The sequence below is a fragment of the Podarcis filfolensis genome (assembly GCF_964270895.1).
Source record: "Podarcis filfolensis genome assembly, chromosome: 10".
NCBI lineage: Eukaryota > Metazoa > Chordata > Lepidosauria > Squamata > Lacertidae > Podarcis > Podarcis filfolensis.
In genome coordinates, this window is record NC_139612.1 from 59,967,851 (window position 1) to 59,989,624 (window position 21,774).

Genomic DNA, 21,774 nt, shown 5'->3' on the forward strand with positions numbered 1-21,774 from the left:
CACTCCTCGGCGGAAACTGTCACGCCGAGAGTCCAGAAGACGCGTTTCCGTCAAGGAGCTTTTATGCTGGAAGAAGTTCCGTAAACGCCCACTGTCCGATTCAATGAGCGATTGATGGAGCCATGCTTAAGGAGCTCCATCACAGACAGAGGTTTGGGAACTTAGCCAAACTCTGAGGGATCAGGATTTTACGCACAAGCAGCTCACCATCCCATCACATCTACGGACATGTGTTTCACCCTCAACTCCATGCCCACAAGTATAAGACAGGAGAACTCACATCATAAACTCTCCAACAGATCTTGGTTCCTCATTTGATTTCTGGGTGAGTTCCCAAAGTCATAGCTTTGGTTTCTGCACAAATCAAACCTCTGTTTCTTTCCAACTGCAAATGAGCCTAGATAATCCCCATGATGTGTCTTCCATTCAGTGAAGGGGAAGGGGGCAAGCTTGCCCTGTCCTTCTGGAAGCATCACTACCTGGTTGTATCTATGACAACACACCCAGCATCTTACCAACTCTTTAGACATGTACAAAGGATGCTTAAGAGGCTGGACTAGGGCTATGAACTTAGCAAACAGACTAGTTTGACCACCAGGCAGTTCCTTATACTACAGATTCACATCTTACAGAAATAAAACCACAGGCTTGGAGGGAACACAAATATATCAGTCAAACAACTCCACAATTCTATAACAGTGCAACCAATATTTATGAAAGGCCAAACTGGGAGTTAAGGTGTAAGAGCAGCTGGGCCTGTGGGGTGAGATGTTTCTGCCCTTCTCTTGGACGACTGCAAACACAACTTTGTTAAGCAATTTCCTCCACTGGATCAACAAGAATAAGCTGTCAGTTGCCAGCCGGGTGCCAGCAGAGTTTGCTCTCGCTCAGTTCCTCAGACAAAAACTGCCTTCATTTGTCAGGGAGCAGAACCTTCTCCTCCACTCCCCTTGTCTTACTCCTCAAAGATGCAACAGACTGAGCCGAACTCCCAGAGCTAGGTTTAAAACATATCATTTAACACTGTCAGCTGACTGAGCACCTAGGAACTATATACTTCCCCCTTTAGTAGCTTATAAACTTTTAGAGCCATCATTCATAATCAAGCAGCTTTTCATTTTACACATCCCAGCGGCTGCAACGACTCGAGGAGAAAATAAGTGTGTCTGACGGCAAGGAAGGGTTTTATATGGGTCCCTGTGCTACAGCTTATGGGTGGGAGGGAAAACCTATTTTTGTTTGCATATTAATGAGAAGCGACTTAAATTGCACTTCTCAAACCAATATGCAAAGCGAAGCACAGCTAGCCTTTGAAATTCGCACACTTCTGAATTTTGCGACACGGTTCTCCAACAACAACAACAAAAGGTATATATTCAGAAAACAAGAAACAAAAATGCATTGTGTTGGGAAAAAATGCTTGCAGGAAAGTGTGTGCATTAGGCAATACTGCATGCAAAAATGTGTCCATTAGGAGAAATTTGCACTGACGAATGTTCAAAAGGTGTTTCTTTTTTAAAAAGATTGCTGCAGAAATGCAGAGAGTTGAATTTAAGACTGCAAAAATGGAATTGAAATGGACAGATTTGCCCAACCTTAGACACAGTTCATTTTGTTGAGTTCAACAGAAAATGGCTAGAATTAGGGATCAGGGAGGGAATAGTTTGATCCACTCTTTGCTGTGGATTGACTGGATTTGACATTCTCAAAACTACTAGTGGATCAGAAGGCAATTTCCAGTCATATCACACGTTCCTCCAGATTTTGCAATGCATTTTTCATGCATCAAAGTCATGCTCAAAAATACATATTTTGCGTTAATGTACATGGAAACATCATTTTTTTTGAAAAGTGTGTATATTTTATGTTAAACATGGATATCTTATGTAAATAGTGCACACAAAATAGATACAATGAACAGATCCAATGCACTGGAACAAATAAGATCCAACAAATTAAGCTCCAATAAGACAAAAATAGGATGGCATTAGATGCCCAGTCCATCCCAAGTTGAAGTTTAGGAATGGGAACTAGAAGCCCAAGGGCTTGGCATGTGTGGAGCAAAGTGGCAGAATCTTCACACCAAGTTGTGAAGCCTGTTTGTTACAAACTCACTTTGAGCTCAGAAAAAGTATTTGAAACAGTCTCAAAATGCTTATAAGAATAGGCAGCTCTATGGGCAGAAGTGACATGCATATGCTTGGAAGTGTATATCAGAAACATACCCCAGACTCAAGTTTTGAAGGGTTTCTTAAAGTCAAACTAGAGGCCAACAATTATTGTTCATATTAACTTTGCTCTGGAAGAATCCTCAATATTGGTGGATGTTCACATCCTCCTAAATCATAGCCCTGCGACGTGGGGACTAAGAGACGGACAACAAAAGTAGTTTCTGTTTGCCCTTATGGTGGCAAAGATACATATACTGCAAAACTGGAATGGCAAATAACCACCCATTCATGACTCAGTCGTCCGAAGATCTCACTGCCCTTTCTACATTTGAATACAAGGCTTATAATTGCCAATCTGATTTAGACATGTTTGGACATATTGACTTCCTATATTAATCTAGGCTTTTAAGTTAGGATTGATGGAATATTCCTCCCGCTAATGTCAGATGGCAATGTTTTTAATCTGGCTTTCTCCCCTCTTTCCTTCTGTTATCTTTTCAAAATAATAATAATCTTTTAAAATATTGATCTCATTTTTAACCAATCTGGCTTTTCAGCAACCATGTAATTCCACTTTAGGAAAATGCTGGTAGCCAGGATCAATCGGAGACTGAATGAGAGGATCACCATCACCCATAGGTATATTTTTATTTCAGAATTTACCTGTCATTGTAAATCCTATCAATGGTGGCTCACACCCAAACGGAACATAAAAACAATGTTAATCATATTCTCATTTAAAAAAACTCTCCACACATTATAAAGATTTTAAACAATAGCAGCTAACACAACACACAGCACTAGACATATTATTTAGGTGTAGCGCAGAGGATAGCTCAGTTGGTAGAGCATGAGACTCTTAATCTCAGGGTTGTGGGTTTGAGTCCCACGTTGGGTGAAAGATTCCTGCATTGCAGGGGGTTGGACTAGATGATCCTTGTGGTCCCATCCAACTCTACAATTCTATGAAAAGCAATGGGGAGCCGCTTAAAACCCACTAAAATAGAGACCACATATACTTCCTTAGGGATGGAATTCTACCGATATGGGGCCACCACTGAAAGGGCATTGTCTATAATTTGATGGATCTTTTTGGTACACCCATGCAGAGTGCTTCTGAGATTGATCGTAATGCCTGGGCACGTTTATATGGGTGTAGCTGATCCTTCAAATAACCTGGTCCCAAACTGTCTAGGGCATTGAAGGTTACCAGCAGCACCGGAACATAGTAAGCTAGCTTATATTGACTCAGACAATTGGTCCATCTAGCTCAGTGGCTCTGCAGATTTCAGACAGGGGACATTCCCAGTCCTACCTGGAGAAGTTAGGGATTGAAGCTGGGACCTTCTGCTTGCTAGGCAGATTCTCTACCATAGAGTTGCAACCTTTCCCTGAAGTTTAAACTGGACACAGAAACAAGCAGGGGCCAATGTACGTCCAGGGGTTGCCATATGTCCAGATTTCCCCAGACGTTACTGGGATTTCAAAGGCGGAATTGATGTCTGGAGGGAATTTCCGAAAGGCGGCGCTTTGTCCTGGATCTTAGGCAAGTCAAACAAAAAAACGCGTTTGGGGTCTTCCTAAAAAATCTCAACAACTTTCGGAAATATGGCAACCCTAAATGTACCTGGTATGCCACCTGGTCCCTACAAGCACCCAAGCAGTTGCAGTCGGTACCAGTGTAAGTTTCAGAGCAGTCTTTAAAGGCTGCCCCGTGTACAGGGCATCCCAACAGCCTAGTATGGATGTAATTGGGCTCTTACAACCAAGGTGAGATGGAGACAAAAGGAACCAGTTCAGGGCAGTCTCCTTCACTCTTAACCTCCAACCCAAACCCGAACGTACATATTTGCACTGCAACTTTTTAGAAAAAAAAACTTCTCTCCATAACAAGTAGCACAGGGGGATAGGTTTTGTCATGTGTCTCATTAAAATGTCAAGGGAGGTAGAAAGAGCCTTAAGAAATCCACTTCCCCAGCTTGTACTGAAATATCACTGTCACCCGTCATCTGTTTGCACTCATCAAATTCCCAAGAAGTCTTATTTTATCATATTCACACCATCCTTCATAGATACATTTTAAAAAATGATTAACGCCACTTAAGGCGCCGGGTGACTATCTTACCCACTTTGCCAGCAAAAATGCAACTCTAGACTAACAAGATGCTACAGGATGCAAATGAGGCTGAAATAGCCTCCTTCGAAATTCTGCGCCATCGTGGATCTGGGAAATTTGGGTTCCAATCCCCAAACCAGAGCGCCAGACCCGTTGGATGGACTTGGAGACTTGACAATATGCTAGCATCCCTTCCGTAGCAGGACAACCAACGTAGAGTTAACTGTAAGCCTTACTGTAATGCACGGATGCATGAATTAATCTTTGGCACTGGTGGCTGGGGACCATTTGTACTGGTAGGGTGGAAGGTAGGGAGATGAACAGTAGGTGGCGCCACAGCCAATGACTTTGTAATTCTAGTTTTCCCCTCATCGTTTCCCCTGCTGAATTCTACAAGATCAAACGTGAGACTAAGGAGGAGGAAGCTTATAGGCTACCATCTGGACTGGTTGCAAGAAGGCAGGCAAGTGGAGGGTGGTTGAAGGTTGGTGGTGCTCCAAGAGGTCGGTCTCAATTGGCCTTTGGTTTATCACTCAGCCCTGTCCTTTCCCACCAACAACATGAGTAATGTATTTATGTTTACTATGGTTCAGGTATAAACAAAGTTAGTTGCACTGAAGATCCATTTAAATTAATGGGACTCTTTGCTCTAGGCAGGAAAAGCCAGTGCATTCCCCAGCAGATGGGTCTCCAGCCTCTGCCTGAAGACATCCAGTGAGGGAAAGCCTACCGTTTCGCTAGATAATTGGTGTTAGAAGTACAACAGCAAGTGCAGCTCAAGGGTTAATTTTTTTAGTGTTAAAGTCAACGAGGTAGGAGGCAGGCAGATGGAAGTGTGGGTTAGAAACCAGCAGTGAAATAATTTTCACAGATGTAATATATACTCTACCCTGACTGGCTGTGTAGTTCTGTGAGAGTTTTCCCTCTGTATGTTTGGTTGAATGTCTCATTGACATGTACAAGGCGTGAGGAAGAAGAAGAAGAAGAAAAGAGTTTGGATTTGATATCCCGCTTTATCACTACCCGCAGGAGTCTCAAAGCGGCTAACAATCTCCTTTCCCTTCCTCCCCCACAACAAACACTCTGTGACGTGAGTGAGGCTGAGAGACTTCAGAGAAGTGTGACTAGCCCAAGGTCACCCAGCAGCTGCATGTGGAGGAGCAGGGAATCGAACCCGGTTCACCAGATTATGACTCCACCGCTCTAACCACTACACCACAAGAAGGCTGCATTCCTTTCTGGGCAACCTTCCAGGTTCTGCATGCCAGTGGTGGGTGAGGACAGAGGCAAAAGTGGGCAGAGCAATGTATGTAAATTTTGTACACAGGCACTCAGCACACTCCTGTCTTTGTTACACCCAGGCCAGCAAAAGGCATTATCAGAGTTCAAGGACTCATTCAAGCTGGAAGAAAAACACTCTAGGAATGTTGCACTGTTATCCTTCCAATAACAAAGTGAGGTCGGTTAAGCTAAGAGATGGTGACTGGCCCCTGAACACTTCATGAGCTTTGTGGCTGAGCGAGGATTTGAACCCAGTTCTTCTGGGTCCATGCCTAACATTTGAACAATTACACTGTAACGGCATGGGTGCATGTACTGCAATATCTGAAAGCACAAATGGCTCTTCTGTCTCAAATTTATTTTCTCTCTGAAGTGCCTATAGGTGTTAAGAGTCCTTAATTGCATCAAAGAAAGAATGAATGAATGAAAAAGATCTTGTGACTCAACACATTTGCAGAGCAGCAAAATGGCACCACATTAACATTACTTAACATGTAACATTTGCAACACACGCCCGCTCTCGCTACGCCCACCTCAGATGGCAGAGGATGCATTACAATTTCTTGGCACCTTGGGGAGATTTTTGACCTTAACATTTAGCAAAGAGGAGAGCAGTAAAAATGATAAATTAATTTAAAGGTAGGGGGGGAGAAGAGGGGTGAAAACAGTTGGGAGCGATCAGGTATCGGAAAGAGAAGAAGGTGAAAAGTGAGTGGGGAGTTGGACCTAAATTCTCAGATATTTAAAAAGCCTGCCATAAAGCAGATTCAAAGACAACACTTCCCCACAGCTACTGATCCTTCTTACCCCAAACACATTTCCGCTGTTTGGAGAGGGCCATAGCTCAGCGGGAGAGCATTTGCTCTGCATGCAGAAGTTCCCAGGTTCAATCCCTGGCTTCCCGGGAACTTTGGAATTGTAGCTTTTGAAGAGAAAAGGGGCCTCTCAGCACACTTAATAAACTACAGTTCCCAGAATTCTTTGGGGGGAAGCCATGACTGTTTAACGCAGTGATGGCCAAACTTGGCCCTCCAGCCGTTTTGGGACTACAATTCCCATCATCCTTGACCACTGGTCCTGTTAGCTAGGGATGATGGGAGTTGTAGTCCCAAAACAGCTGGAGGGCCAAGTTTGGCCATCACTGGTTTAACGTATCACAGTGCTTTAAATGGATGGTGCAGAAGCAGCTCTTAGGACAACTAGCTGCTAGCCTGGTCTGATTTGGGAAACTTCCCTGGCACAACTCTTACACCAGGGACAGTGTTCTTCAGTGGTCAGTTACATTGTCACACTAGCATACCCTCCAACATCCTGCTGATGAAAATGGGAGCATGGCTGGGCCGCTCAACACTCTTTAAATGACCCCCCTCTGCCAATGCCTCTCTGCTTCCTCCTAAGTTACATCCACTCCCCTCAGTGACCCTACCTTCACACTGGACAGCTCAACCTCCGGGACTACCTCTCCCGGTATGCCCCACGGAGGACCTTAAGGTTCATAAATAGCAACACCCTAGTGGTCCCGGGCCTAAGGAAGTCAGATTAGCCTCAACCAGAGCCAGGGCCTTTTCAACAGTGGCTCCGGCCTGGTGGAACGCTCTATCTCATGAGACCAGGGCCCTGCAGGATCTGATTTCTTTCTGTAGGGCCTGTAAGACAGAGTTGTTCCGCCTGGCTTTTGGCTTGGAATTAACTTGATCACCTCCCCCTTTTTCTTTTTTCCTTTTTCCTTCTGTGATGGAACTCCTACTTGGGGATTTCCCTGGCTTTTTCTGGCCCACGTAGGACCAGTCTGGATAGTTGGCCTTGGTGAAGACTTGATGTTTTCATCCCCCAAAAAGTTTTTGAGTTTCTGGTGAAATGAGGCTGCATTTTAATGCTGCATTTTAATCTTGTTTTTTAAGTTGTATTTCAATCACTTGTTTTATATTTGGTGTTAGCCTGGTCTTGGCTGGGGAGGGCAGGGTATAAATAAGATTTATTATTATTATTATTATTATTATTATTATTATTATTATTATTATTATTAACAGAGGCCCACCCCTTCTTTTGGTCCCAAGCTCTGGCAGGAGCCAACTGACTTGTGCAGGAGCCCAAATGGGACATCCTGGGAAAGAATCAGAAGCTGGAGTGTACAAATATCTGTTGGAAATGTAAAGAAAAGGAAGGCACCTTCTATCATATGTGGTGGAAGTGCAAGGAAATGTAAAGAAAAGGAAGGCACCTTCTATCATATGTGGTGGAAGTGCAAGGTAATGAAAGCATTCTGGGAAACCAGAGGCATATCCACTGGGCATAATAGGGGGTGATATCCCACAGAATAAGAAAAGAATTTTTTTATATGTCAAAGCAGCAGCTAGAATAGTTTTAGCCAGCAAATGGAAAAGCGAGGCAAAACCCTCTAAAGAAGAATGGATTTGTAAGCTAAGTGAATACATAGAGTTAGCAAAACTAACAGCAGCCTTAAGATCCCAAACATATCAAAATTTAAAACTAGGACGCTGCAAGCCCAAAGGTGCAAAGAAGACAAAGTTCCTACCAGAGAAGAATGGCAGATCAAGTTGCTGGACTATGCTGAAATGGCAAAAATGACCGAAAAAACCAGGAAGACCAAAATTTTAATAAGGAATGGGGGAAATTTACATTTTACCTTGGAGACCACTGTAAACAGTTAAAATTGTTAGCGGCATCGCAATAACACTTGTAATGTAACGAGAACTATGGATACAATGGAGATATTAAAAAAAATGGATTATTATCAAAGATGCAGTAGAAAAGGTTTGACAATGGGACCCACAGAGGGGAAGGAAGGAATTCCAGAGATTCGTGGGAATCTTGTGCTTATGGGAGGTGTTGTGGTATGATTGTAAATTTGAATATGTAAAATCAAATAAACAAATTTGGGGGGAAAAGAATCAGAAGCTGGAGTTAATTTTGGGGTGCCCCATTTAAATCGGGACAGTTGAGCGATATGCACTAGAATGAGGAAGGTAAAGGTAAAGAAACCCCTGACCATTAGGTCCAGTCGTGGCCGCCTCTGGGGTTGCGGCGCTCATCTCGCTTTATTGGCTGAGGGAGCCGGCTTACAGCTTCCGGGTCATGTGGCCAGCATGACTAAGTTGCTTCTGGCGAACCAGAGCAGCGCACGGAAATGCCGTTTACCTTCCCGCTGGAGCGGTACCTATTTATCTACTTGCACTTTGATGTGCTTTCGAACTGCTAGGTCGGCAGGAGCTGGGACCGAGCAACGGGAGCTCACCCAGTTGCAGGGATTCGAACCACCGACCTTCTGATCGGCAAGTCCTAGGCTCTGTGGTTTAACCCACAGCACCACCCGCGTCTCTCAGAGGAATGAGGAAGACCCAGGTTCAAATCCTTACTCAGAGACACAAAGCTCACTGGGTGACGGTGCCAAACTCCCTCTCCTCCTCCTTTTCTCTCACAGCCTACCCTACCCTAGGCTGAGGAAAGGTCATAGCTCAGGGGTAGCACATACACTTTGCAAACTGAAGGTCCCAGGTTCAATCCCTGGTGTCTCCTGGCAGGGCTTGGAAATCTCGAAGAGTGCCTGCCAGTGTAGACAGTTCTGACCTGATGGGCCCTTGGTGTGGATTCAGTATAAGGCAGATTCCTCTGTTCCTACCTCACTTGGGGTTGGTAAGATAAAACGGGAGAACCATAAGTATGTTGCCTTGAGAGAGAGAGAAAAGTTTAACAGATTTCTTCCTAAATTTGTGGATGGCCAGTTTGTAGGGTTGGCTAGAGAGGCAGGTCAAATGGGTGATTCAAGAGGTAAATGCTGGCAGCGGTTTCACAAAAATTGCTTCACATTTAAGAAATAATGGCGTGTCAACAGATATTTGATACAAACAGTACTTGGTACTCTCAGAGAATCGCCTCCTCTAACATTCCACCGGGTGAAAAATAGGTAAACTCTGGGTTGCCTCCTTTGTTAGTGCAACCCAACTCCCTGGAACCACTCTGGCATCTCAAGATGATCCAGAGAGTTTAAGAGACAGTGCTCCTCTAAAAGCTATGCAACTTTAAAAAGGTCAGCCCCACTTTGCACCCTCAGGGTATCCTCCAATCTGACCTCACCCCTTGCCAACTTCATAATATTAGTGACTTTAACATAAACCAAGTTGAAAGAGTGATCCAGCAAGCTCTTCTCAGGTTCTTAACACCACCCGTCCTCCTATACCATGCCTGTAACCTGAGAATCCCTAGCTCATTTTCCAAGTGGAAGAAAAGGAAGTCCTGAAAAATATATAAATAAATGCCACCCACACTAATTATTCCACCTATCAAAATAGGAATGATTCATTACATTTTGATGAATCCGGCTGCAACTTAGTGACCTACCTTAATCACGAAAAAGAGATCAATACACTGCTGGCAGCTAGATTTTGTTATGCGCATCTAATGGAAGTCAATAGCCAATAGGAAGAGGGCAAAAATCCCTACTGAGAGAGCATTGCTGGGTGGGGTGGGAGAGAGCGAGGGAAGGAAGGCACCCATCTTCACTCGGCATAAAGGCTGTTTTACCTTGTGAGGCGGTGTAAGCTCCTTGAACAAGTAAAGCCTCCATGATGCAGCCAGCTCCATTGAAGAAAGTCAAGGCTTGCAAGGCAACTCCACGAATTCTGCCCGGCACAAACTTGTATGTAATGAAGGAACCTTTGAAGAAGCATGAAAAGAAATAGGTAGGACGTGAATCTCTGGTTGGGGTGCAATGGTGCATTATCACAACTGCCTGCTGGGAGCGATATTTTATTTATTGGATTTATATCCCGCCTTTCCTCTGGAAGGGGCCCAGGGCGGCAAACAAACCCCCAATTTCAGAACAAATGCCCAATGCCCAAATATTGCTTAAGGTAAATTAAGCTCCATGTACTCAGGAGGGGACAGAGGCAAAATTGCAATGAAGGGATTGTTCTGGGTGGGGGCCCTTTGTTTGCTCTTGTCAGGGTTGGAGTCAGATGCAGGGCAGCAGAAAAAGCAGAGCCAGTGAAGTTAACTTTTTATTTAAGGCAACAACCATAGACTCAGCAACAGTCTCAATAGGTCTTGCCCTGTGGAGCAGTTGCCAGGATTGATGGTCCCTGCCTTCTACCCCCTTTAAGGCTCCTCCTCTGCCAGATGTTTCCCAAGCAGTCTCAAACTGTGTCTGGGCATCTCCAATCTCTGTTCCATCCTATGCATCACTCTGCAAATCCTTGGAGACAAGGGAGAAGGGGAGCTTGTCTCAGTAGGAGAGGCAGGCTCCCTGTACTCTTCAGCAGCCTCTTGTCTCCTCCTCTGCTTCAGCCTCTAAGTCAGAACTGCTCCCTGTCACAGGCTCTCCCTGCTCACTAAATCCCGTTGCCCCTTCAGCAACTACTCCCACTCTTCTCCCTCTGACTTCTCCCTAGTGTCCCACCACCAATCCCTGGGCTCTGAGCCTTTCTTACGGTTGCCATACATCCAAAATTTCCCAGACATACATGGGATTCGGCTGTTGGGAACTGCATCCGGATGTAAATCCCTGAAATGTCTGGGAAAATCTGGGCGTAAATCCAGACGTATGCCAACCCAGATTGGAAGTGGTTTTCTGGGGGGAAATTGCTCCAAAACCCTTTTTTTGCAGAAGCAGCTCAACAACTTTTCAGTCTGGATTTCACTTTCTTAAATATGGCAACCCTACCTTTGTCCTCTGGTGTTCGCCTTGGGGGTTCTGGTGCCTCCCACCACTTCTCGTGATCCAGCCAGTCCCTGACAGCTCTTAACTTGGAACCTGTCCCACCATTTGCCCTTAGAAAGATCAGGAATGAGGAGCCTGCAGCCCTTTGCATGCTGTTGGACTCCAACTCCCATCAACCTCATTCAGCATGGCCAGTTGTCAGGGATAGAGAAGCTGTAGTCCAACAGCACCGGCAGAGCTACAGGTTCCCCTAATCTTGTGTTAAATCTGTAGCATTCAAGATGGGTGCTGCTGTGTGAGACTGACCCATAGGAAAAGCCTCCAGGTCAAGCCTTAAATTGCCACTGAACTATTACACTCTACGTGGGACTACCTCTGAAGATGACTCAGAAACTACAGCTAATCCAGAATGCGGCAGCTAGACTGGTGACTGGCAGTGGCTGCCGAGACCTTATCATACCAGTCCTAATGGATCTACATTGACTCCTAGTATGTTTCTGAGCACGATTCAAAGTTTTGGTGCTGATCTTTAAAGCTCTAAATGGTCTTGGCCCTGTATACCTGAAGAAGCACCTCCACTCCCATTGTTCAGCCCTGACACTGAGATCCAGCTTTGAGGGCCTTTTGGCAGTTCCTTCACTGTGAGAAGTGAAGTTACAGGGAACCAGGCAGAGGGCCTTCTTGGTAGTGGCGCCCACCCTGTGGAGCGCCTTCCCATCAGATGTCAAGGAAAGAAACACCTGACTTTTAGAATGCATCTGAAGGCAGCCCTGTATAGGGAAGCTTTTTAATGTTTGATGTCTTACAGTGTTTTGTTGGAAGCCGTCCAGAGTGGCTGGGGTAACCCAGTCAGATCATATAAATGACGACTACTACTACTACTACTACTACTACTACTACTACTAGAAGAGGAGGAGTTTGGATTTGATATCCCGCTTTATCACTACCCTAAGGAGTCTCAAAGCAGCTAACATTCTCCTTTCCCTTCCTCCCCCACAACAAACACTCTGTGAGGTGAGTGGGGCTGAGAGACTTCAGAGAAGTGTGACTGGCCCAAGGTCACCCAGCAGCTGCATGTGGAGGAGCGGGGAAGCGAACCCGGTTCACCAGATTACAAGTCCACTGCTCTTAACCACTACACCACACTGGTTCTCTACTACTACTACTACTACAGGGAAGGACATCTTCTTGGCCACTGAGCCCCATGGCGTGGCATCTCTGAACTTGCTTTACGCTCTAGCATGGGAGGTCCTGCCTTTCTCTAAATGGATGGAAAGTCCCACTGGGGGTATTAAATTAAGGATTTTCTCGTGACCGCAAAGAACACTTGTTCGGCGAGCGGCAACCACAAGAATGACAAATTAAACTCTTTCCATGCCAGTGATGAATGAGACTGCTCAGAGAGGCTGTGGAACAGCGCCAGGGGCGAAGATTGCGACGGAAGGTGCTTTGGCTGTCCCTGTTCAAACAGATGTCATCCTGCGTTGAAGCCGGTTGCTTTTTAGGCTAGGAAACGAAACAAAAGAGTCCCCTTACAGGTGGGAGTCGCCAGAGCTTCTGCCAAGCCGAGGAAGATGTATTGTGGGGCCAGATGGATGCACGGCATGGAGGAGACGAGGAGGACTTTGCCTGAAAGAGTCTGTTCCACCAAAGGGAAATGCTTCCTGTGTACCTCTAAAAACCCAGCAACCATCACAGAGAGGGTGGCAGATGCGTAACCTACAACTAGGTACAAAAAGGCACAAAGCAGGCAAAGAATCATTTATAAAACCATACCTTGCTTTTGGAATTGCGCCTGATATACTGGAAGACAATGAACACACTCCATTTTGTACTCTGATAAATATTAGAAACTCAGAATTGAATCTCTGCAATCCTAGATTTTCAGCCTGCAAAAGGAGGTCATTTCTCACCAAACAGGGTAACTCTAGTCACATGTCTACTTGCATGTAGGCCATCCATGGCTAGCAGAAGTGAGGCCTCACTTCTGGCTTTGTTCCCAAATATCACACCTCCACAGCTAAACACTCTCTGACCTTCACCTGCCTACCTACCTACCTACCTATGACTTTTTTTCATCCAGAATTCAACAGAACTGAGTTCCGGCACCACTTTGATGCATTTCGGTACCTCTGTAGCATTGTGGAATGGTGGCACAGCACTCGGGGCTGCACGACAGAGGCTGCGGGTGGCACGATTGGTGCGGCTCAGTGGAGGCGTAAGAAGAGAAGGTTTTTTAGGGCTCCCCCGTAAAAAAAAGGTCAACTAGTTCTGGCACCTTTTTTGCTAGAAAAAAAAGCCCTGTATCTATCTGTCTAACAATTGATAACAAATACAAAACAATACAGCTTGTAGGTATTTTCTTGCATCTATTATTCCATATTCAGTCAGAGGACACAATTAACAATTGATTTATTATCATTATCATTATGAGTAATCTTCGTAATTTTCTTTACAGAAAGAGGAGCTGGGATAAGGAGTAAAGTAGCTTCTGGGCCCCTCTGAGAGTAGAGGTGCTGAAGCTCATAGGGATGCCATTAATAATAATAATAATTATACCTATCTGCATACCCAGGCACTCTGGGCAGCCACAAACACATATAAAAACATAATAAAACATTAAGCACCTCCTCATATAGGGCTGCCTTTAGAAGTCTTCTAAAGGTTGTACAGTTACATATTTCCTTGGCCCAGGGGTCACTTCCATACCCTCCAATATTTCTCTGATGAAAATAGGGCCAACATAAGGAAAAGTGGGACATTCTAGGCTCAAATCAGAAACCAGGACGGCTTTGGGACTGTCCCTGGAAAATAGGGACACTTGGAGGGTCTGGAAGCTTAAGCTTCCTTAGTTTCATAGTAGACCAACCCCTGACCCTCCATGGGGGCTTTTGACTGACTGGGAGGTAGAGACAGAGGTGTGTGCAAGTATGTGTACACACATACTTGGTTATTGTAGACATCCATTGCCCCACCCACATTCTCCTCTGGCTCCACCCACCACAAGTATGGGGCTCCCCAATAAGGACTGTGGCCCTTAAAGGGAAAAAGGTTCCTGCAGTAAGATAACCCAGATAGGGTGGTAGGACCAGATTCCTTCCATCTCAGCCATGACAACTTGACAGAGCATCACATCTTCTCTTGAAGGTCCACAACTTGCCCCAGATTCTTCCACTTACATACCAAAGGAAGCATTCCAGGGATAGCTTCTCTTCTTATGCCCATTAACTATAGTTCCTCCCAAACATTCTTTTATAAAAAGCTTTCGCAGTGCCACGCCAGATACCTTTTGAAATGTTTAACCTCTCAAACTTTTGCAGCATCATTAGACTTCAGAACTTCCAAGCTGCAACTTGGAGAACCACCATCATTGCTATCTGAACTTCCTTTCCTATGGTTCAGTGGAGAAACTGTTTTATTTCAAAATCCCAAGTAATTGCCACCTTCTGTTTCATGTGCTTCTACTTTGCACAAAGCTTTACAACAAACTTAATGAGGCTAATTCTAGTCAGATTAATACTTCCTGTCTTTTGGCACTGGCTGCGCCACATGCAATTGGGGTCCTGAATTAAATACTAGGAGAACAGGAAACATCAATTCCTAAGCGTGCACGTCTGTTTTAAACTGCGAGGCAGGATGGGAAGAGTTTCAAATTGGACAAGCAGCTCAGTTGTTTCATGCAGAAAGGAGGAAATTTGCATCTCTTCCCTGTGTTCACTGAATCTTAGAACTGAGGTCTGAAGGGTCCAAAAGGAATCCCTGTGTTGGAAACCTCAATGAGGGCTTAGGGCCCTTGTATCTACGGGACTGCCTCTCCTGGTATGCCCTGCAGAAGACCTTAAAGTCTGTGAATAACCATAGTTTAGAGGTCCCGGGCTCTAAGGAAGTCAGACTATCCTCTACCAGGGCCAGCAACTTTTCAGTGATGGCTCTGACCTGGTGGAATGCTCTGTCCCATGAGACTAGGGCCTTTCAGGATTTAATCTCCTTCCATCAGGCCTGTAGGACAGAGCTATTCCACCTGGCTTTAATTTGAATTCAGCCTGATCTTTTATTTCCCTTCCCTTCCCTTCCCTCCCCCTCCCCTTTTATGAAGATCACCCGCTCTGAGACCCCACAGCTAATTCTCCCCTGACCTCCTCGCTGGCCCAAGTAGGACCAATTCAGCCAGCTAGCCCTGGGGATTATCTGATTGATTTTTGATTTTTATTGTTATTCATGTTTTTATACTGTATTTTATGCTGCTTTTATAATTAAGTGTTTCAATGTGTTTTAAATTTGTTGTTAGCCACCCTGAGTCCAGTTTTTGAACTTGGAAGGGCGGGGTACAAATAAAATAATAATAATAATAATAATAATAATAATAATAATAATAATAATAATTATTATTATTATTATTATTATTATTATTATTATTATTATTATTAAGATAGGTCAGACAATGCAAGGATGTAAGTTCATGGTCCAAGCCAGTGCTTGGAAGGCTCATCTTATTTGATAGGTATGGTTTTATTTCTTAAATTTCTGTCCCACGCTTCCTTCCAAAGGAGACCTGGGTGGCAAACACACAAATGATGATGCATGTTAAAAACTGATGAAGAGCTCTACTTAAAAACTTGCTGGAAGAGGAAGATCTTCACAGTAGGTGGTCGAAAAGTCAACAGAGATGGTGCCTATCTAATATTCAAGAGGAGGGAATTCCAATTCCTACATTGTGCACAGCATTGCAGGAGGGTCTCAGCTGCAGAATGCAGTGATCAGTTGGGTATATAAGGGGTGAGATGATCTTTCAGGTATGCAGGCTCCAGGCTGTCTAGGGATTTATACACTAGAATCAGCACCTTGATTCTAGCCTAAGGGCTCATCTACACATAGAAAGCATGGGTCCTTGAGGTTTTCCGCTTGTTCAGTGCTTTCCAGGCATGGGTCCAAGCATCTTCCTGTTTGCCCTGCCACTTCCCTTACTCTTTACCGCTGGATCGGAGCAAATGTCAACCCATGGAAAAAAATGATTGATGTCCGCTCATCAGGGTTGCTCAGAGTGGCTGGGGCAACACAGTCAAATGAGCAGGGTTGGGTATAATTAATAAATTGTTGCTGTTGTTATTGTTCCGAGTCAGCAGTAAAGAGCAGATTTTCCCTGGGAGAAAGCAGTGGGATGAGTAGAAGTGTGGACAATGTATTCATAAGTCAGAGTTAGATAAGTTCCCATTAAAATTCAAAGTGAATCTATTCCCCATCTCTACCTGTAAGTCAGGTCAGGGTTATCCTCAAATTGCAGACAGTGCTGGTGGAAACTGAGTCTTTGTCCCAAGGCCACCTTGTGATCATGCAGCAGGAGCAGGATTTGACCCTGGGACTTTGGTGCCTTTGCCACTACCCTATACTATGCATAGGTGTTTGATTGCATCTGTATTGGAGACATTTCCCCCACCTCTAGTTCACCAGACCACTGCTTGGATTGAAGTTTGATGGATTATCGCTTTCCTCTCCATACTTCTCCTTCATAACTCAACAGAATGGGATGAGGATTCTTTCGTGTAACAACCTTGGTCAACAGCGCAGTTGAAGACCAGGAAGCAGGCCACAAATAGAATCCTATTCTCACTCCCAAAACACACAGCTGCGCCTAAATATTCAGAAGGTTCCAAATTGGAGCAAATACATTCGGTGCTTTAGGCAAGGTCTAAATGTGAAAATTGCATGCAAAAGACTGTCATGCCCTTTGGAGTAGGATCAAATGTCTTTCAGTGGATGACATGGTAGTGCTGGAAAGGCAGTACAAGCATATTATTTTGAGAACACCCCCCCCAACATCCATAGTTTCCAATCCAAAAAATACATTTGCCGCCTGGTGGAGCAGCCGGCTGCGAGAAGAAGAGCTAAATGAATGAGTTGGTGAATCATCGAATTCATAGAATCACAAAGTCATCTAGTCCAACCCTCTGCAAAGCCACTTCCGACCTTGGGAGGAGGTGGTGTTGCGGGCTTCACACCCCCAACACTTGCGGAGAGGCTCGCTCCCAGCTCCGCACGAACAGGGGATCCTCTGCCGTGTCATTTCCCTGGCCAGCCAATCGGCTGGCTCAGGGGGTGTGGCTTGCCGCATTTAAGGCAAGCGCGGCAGAGGAGCATCCTCTTTGCTGCCGAACTTGGAGATTTGCTGGATCACCCGCCGTGGAATGCGTTGGGCAGAATTCCTGCTGGCAGTAAAAGCTAGAGCCGCCAAAGAAGGCCCACTGGATGCTTTAGTTATCCAATTGGGAGAAAATGATTTGGCTTATAGGATGGGTGTGGACATAATGTGGAACATTTACAATGATTTTGATGAATTGAGGATTTCTTTTCCGAAGCTGGTCATAATTTGGCCGTCACTATTAGAAAGGTGCATTTGGAGGGATTGCAGATGCCCTATTGCTATAAACAAATCCAGAAAGATTCTGGAATGCTCGGTGGCTTGTAGAGTAGCAAAGCTGGGGGGACGAGTCATTGACCACCCTAACATCCAATACAGCAAGGTGGCCCTCTACTGCGAGGATGGCGTACATCTTTCCAATGAGGGAAACGATGTTTGGCTGGCTGACATATCTGCTGGGATTAGGGATTGGTTGCAGGTCTGAGGGTATTGGCGGTGAGCTTCGCTCGAGTGGCGGTTAGGCATTGGTAGGGGTATTGTTATGTAGATGAATGGCGCCATCACCTCCCCTGGATAATGAAGGGTAGTCCGGTAAAGGACTCTGGAGGGCGTGGCCACCCCCAAGTGGTGACCCCTAGTTGATGTGCATCAGCAGGGCTCCGCCTGCTGGTGTTAACCCTTCCCGGCCTTCAGGCTGATGGACTGAAGCCGGATAGTCGTTAGGACCAATGCCTAAGGCCAATACCGCTCATCACCTGTAACCAATAAAGTTGTGGCCAATTTTAGCCCATTAACCTTAATTATGTTGTCTTGTGTCTTTATTTCTGCTGGTGGGAGGCGGGAACTTGCCATGCAATGCAGGATTCGCAGCCAAAGAATCCCAGACAGATGGCGACCCAACCTCTGTTTACAAACCTTCCATGAAGGAGAGTCCATCATCTTCAAAGGGAGCCCATTTCACTATTGGGCAGCTCTTGTCAGAAATGATGGGGAGGTATGGAGTGGCAATCACATCCTCCCCCATTTCGTCTACACTACGCTTGAACGGCATTGTTGACTGGTGCCCATTGGGACTGATAGGATGGAAGATAGGGTTGCCAACGTAGTCTGTGAAGGTCTGACCACTGACGCCAATTCTGCTTCCCTGAATGGTGTTAATAGATCCCTTTTCAGATGATGTTCCCCCCACCCCCCGTACTTCTTAATTCAGTGCAAGGTGGTGTTTAACAAAGCTGGTGGCAAAACCTTGGGCTTAGATGCGGAAAACCCATATTTAGTTTTATTTATTTACAGTACTGATATTGGCGACCCAGCAACAAAATTCTCTATGTAGCTCGCAGAAAATGTCAGATCTCTGCTCAGCTGTGAGTTTGCTGGATGGCATGGGGCATACCATTATCTCTCAGCCTAGCCTACCTTGCAAGGATTGTTGTGAAGGTACAAGGTGTTTAAGATCTCTTTGGGAGGAAAGGAAAGCTGCAAAACGCAATGAACAAAATAACTGTAATGTTTTCCCAGCGTAAAACCACACATTGCTCAGGTACTGAAGACGTGCTTCATAATGAAGGCACCACCTTACAGATATACTGTCAAGAAAGGTAAGAATCAATGAAGCCACGATCAATTATACCCAAGCGTTTTAGTTAACAGATCCTCCGCATCACCTCAAAACAATTCATTAAATTTACAAATACTGTTTGGCTGCCAAGAAACACAAAACCCAATAGCTCTTGCACATGAAAATTAGCGTATATTAGTACTCACCAATACAGACTGCAGAGAATCGTCCACTTGTTTCAGGACTAAAGAGACAAGTGTTGAGACACTCCAGCACAGGAGCCAGAATTAAGAATGGCAGGATGCTTATCACATTCATGGCTGCTACTGGCAAGAGAAACCCATTCAGATTCAAATTTGAATTCATTGCTTGCAGATAATATCCTGATGGTATCTACGTCAAAAGGGGGAAAGACCATAACATTTGCTTGATGGCATAATCGGCTTCTGTTTATAGGGGGAACAGTTCTCCCTGTTTTGTCCATGCCCATTTTAAAGGTGAATGCTTTATTCTAGGTTGATATAGGAGAAATGAGAAGGCTATGGTTGAAGCAGGCACAATTTATTTACTTTTTTGTAAGGATTGCCAAAGCAAGGGGCTGTCTCCTCCTTCCATGAAAGTGAATTCTATAAATTCAGATTATGCATTGTGTGAAGAACACCCTTTTCTCAGTTCTGAAGTCATTGCCAGGCTGCCTCAGTGTAGGACCCCAAATTCTAGAATTAGGGATGGAGGATCCTTTCTCTATCGCCAGCCATAATCCTACAAACCAAAAATCATCTCAGTATTTGCTTTTGGTTTTCTGTACTAAAAAGTTGCAAGCGTTTTTGCCTTTCCTCACCAGAAAGATGTGCTCCAACCTCTTGATTATTTCATTCCCTCCTTTTTTCCTATAACCATATTGCCCTGCAGAGGGCACTTAAAAATTCAGTTCCAAGATACTTCCATGTACTTCAGAATCTGCTGCCGCATCTCCAAAGAGCCTGCAAGCAGTGGCGTAGCGTGGGGGGTGCAGGGGGGGGCGGGCCGCACCGGGCGCAACATCTGGGGTTAGAGCAAATCCATGGGTTAGGGGGCGCAAATCCACGGGTTAGGGGGCGCAAATTACTTGCCTTGCCCCGGGTGCTGACAACCTACGCTACGCCACTGCCTGCAAGGGCAGTTCCCGGTAGAACCACAGCCATTGCCCGCTTTCAAAACTACAAGGCTGTGAGTGGTCACCTTTCAAATTTACGAGATCATGAGCGAAACAGTAGTTTTAGATTGAATCAGACACAGCGTTGAAGTATGACAGGATCTTGTGGTACAATGACCTATAGTAGCTGTTATGTCCTTCAACTGCCCCAGAAAAACAGGGAAATCTAGTTTTTTCCCATAAGAGCATGGCGGCCATTTGGGGTATCATAATACCATGTCATGATCTCACCCCCCAAAAAATGCTTTTTCCAGGCCGCAATCTCATGTGGCACCTCAAAACACATGTTTTTTGGGTGCCATGCCTGAAAAAAATGTTTTTCCGAAGTTGCGATCTCGCGTGGGTCATGTGACTCACACAGAAGTGAGGCCTTGGAAGATGGCTTTCCCATTTTTCGTTGCAGCGTGTTGGAGGGTATGCATTATATTATAAATCTGCCTGCTCTGGGATTGCATTTCAAAAAATGGATTTAGAACTATGAGGAGTCACACCCTTACCTGTACAACACATATCCTATAGAGGATTTGGAAGGCAATGAAAGGGAAGAGACGGACAAGCAATTTTGTGCTTTCCACTTGAGTTTCGCTGTACTGGCCGCCGTAGTTCTCCTTGGCATGGTCTAGCCAGTTTGTGACATCCCCACTGAAGTAGCGGCATTTTACACAACATACTCTCAGTGCATTAGCAACGACGCCACAGACTGTCAACAGGCCATTACCTATGGAAAAGCGAGAGAAGGCAATAAACCACAACAGAGTCATTGAATCATTGAATTGTAGAGATGGAAGCCCAACCCCCTGGGAAAATTATCACAACATTTTCTGAGATTGCAACTCTGGGAAGGAGCTGAGGTCTCCAGACAACACCAAGGACCCCTAACAAACCCTTGCAAAGAGCTGTACGAATAGTGGCGCTATGGTCTAATCCACTGAGTCTCTTGAGCTTGCCGATTGGAAGGTTGGCGGTTCGAATCTGTGTGATGGGTTGAGCTCCCATTGCTCTGCCCCAGCTTCTGCCAACCTAGCAGTTTGAAAGCACACCAGTGCGAGTAGATAAATAGGTACCACTGTGGCGGGAAGGTTGGCGGTTCGAATCTGTGTGATGGGTTGAGCTCCCATTGCTCTGCCCCAGCTTCTGCCAACCTAGCAGTTTGAAAGCACACCAGTGCGAGTAGATAAATAGGTACCACTGTGGCGGGAAGGTAAATGGCGTTTCTGTGCGCTCTGGTTTCTGTCACAGTGTCCCATTGCACCAGAAGTGGTTTAGTCATGCTGGCCACACGACCCAAAAAGCTGTCTGTGGACAAACGCCAGCTCCCTTGGCCTGAAAGCAAGATGAGCACTGCAAGCCCATAGTTGCCTTTGACTGAACTTAACCGTCCAGGGGTCCTTTACCTTTACAGCTCCATATATAAATTGGAGTTGGCTCTGGAGTAGCGAGTATATATGTGTAATACATACCTACCCAAATATACACACAGTTGTTGGACTTTGGTGGCTACATTACAGGATAAGATTAGAATGTTTTGCAAGAGATACTCCTCTCTTCTCGCTCTTTCTCCTGAAAAATCTTGGCTCCAGTATTCTATTCCTCTGACCTTGAACTAATCTATATTACTTAATTACGGTTCTTAAAAAGTC

At 45.1% G+C, this 21,774-nt stretch overlaps 1 protein-coding gene across 1 annotated transcript in view; it reads right to left on the reverse strand.

The window, feature by feature from the left end:
* Positions 1 to 21,774, reverse strand: part of SLC15A5 (solute carrier family 15 member 5) — a 55,150-nt gene that overhangs the window by 11,372 nt on the left and 22,004 nt on the right. Inside the window, exons 4-7 of the mRNA XM_083572897.1 lie at positions 20,632 to 20,852; positions 19,146 to 19,332; positions 12,782 to 12,970; positions 10,111 to 10,242 (exon numbers count right to left, since the gene is read on the reverse strand). Coding sequence (XP_083429023.1) covers positions 10,111 to 10,242; positions 12,782 to 12,970; positions 19,146 to 19,332; positions 20,632 to 20,852 — 729 coding nt within the window. The remainder of the gene's footprint in view (positions 1 to 10,110; positions 10,243 to 12,781; positions 12,971 to 19,145; positions 19,333 to 20,631; positions 20,853 to 21,774) is intronic.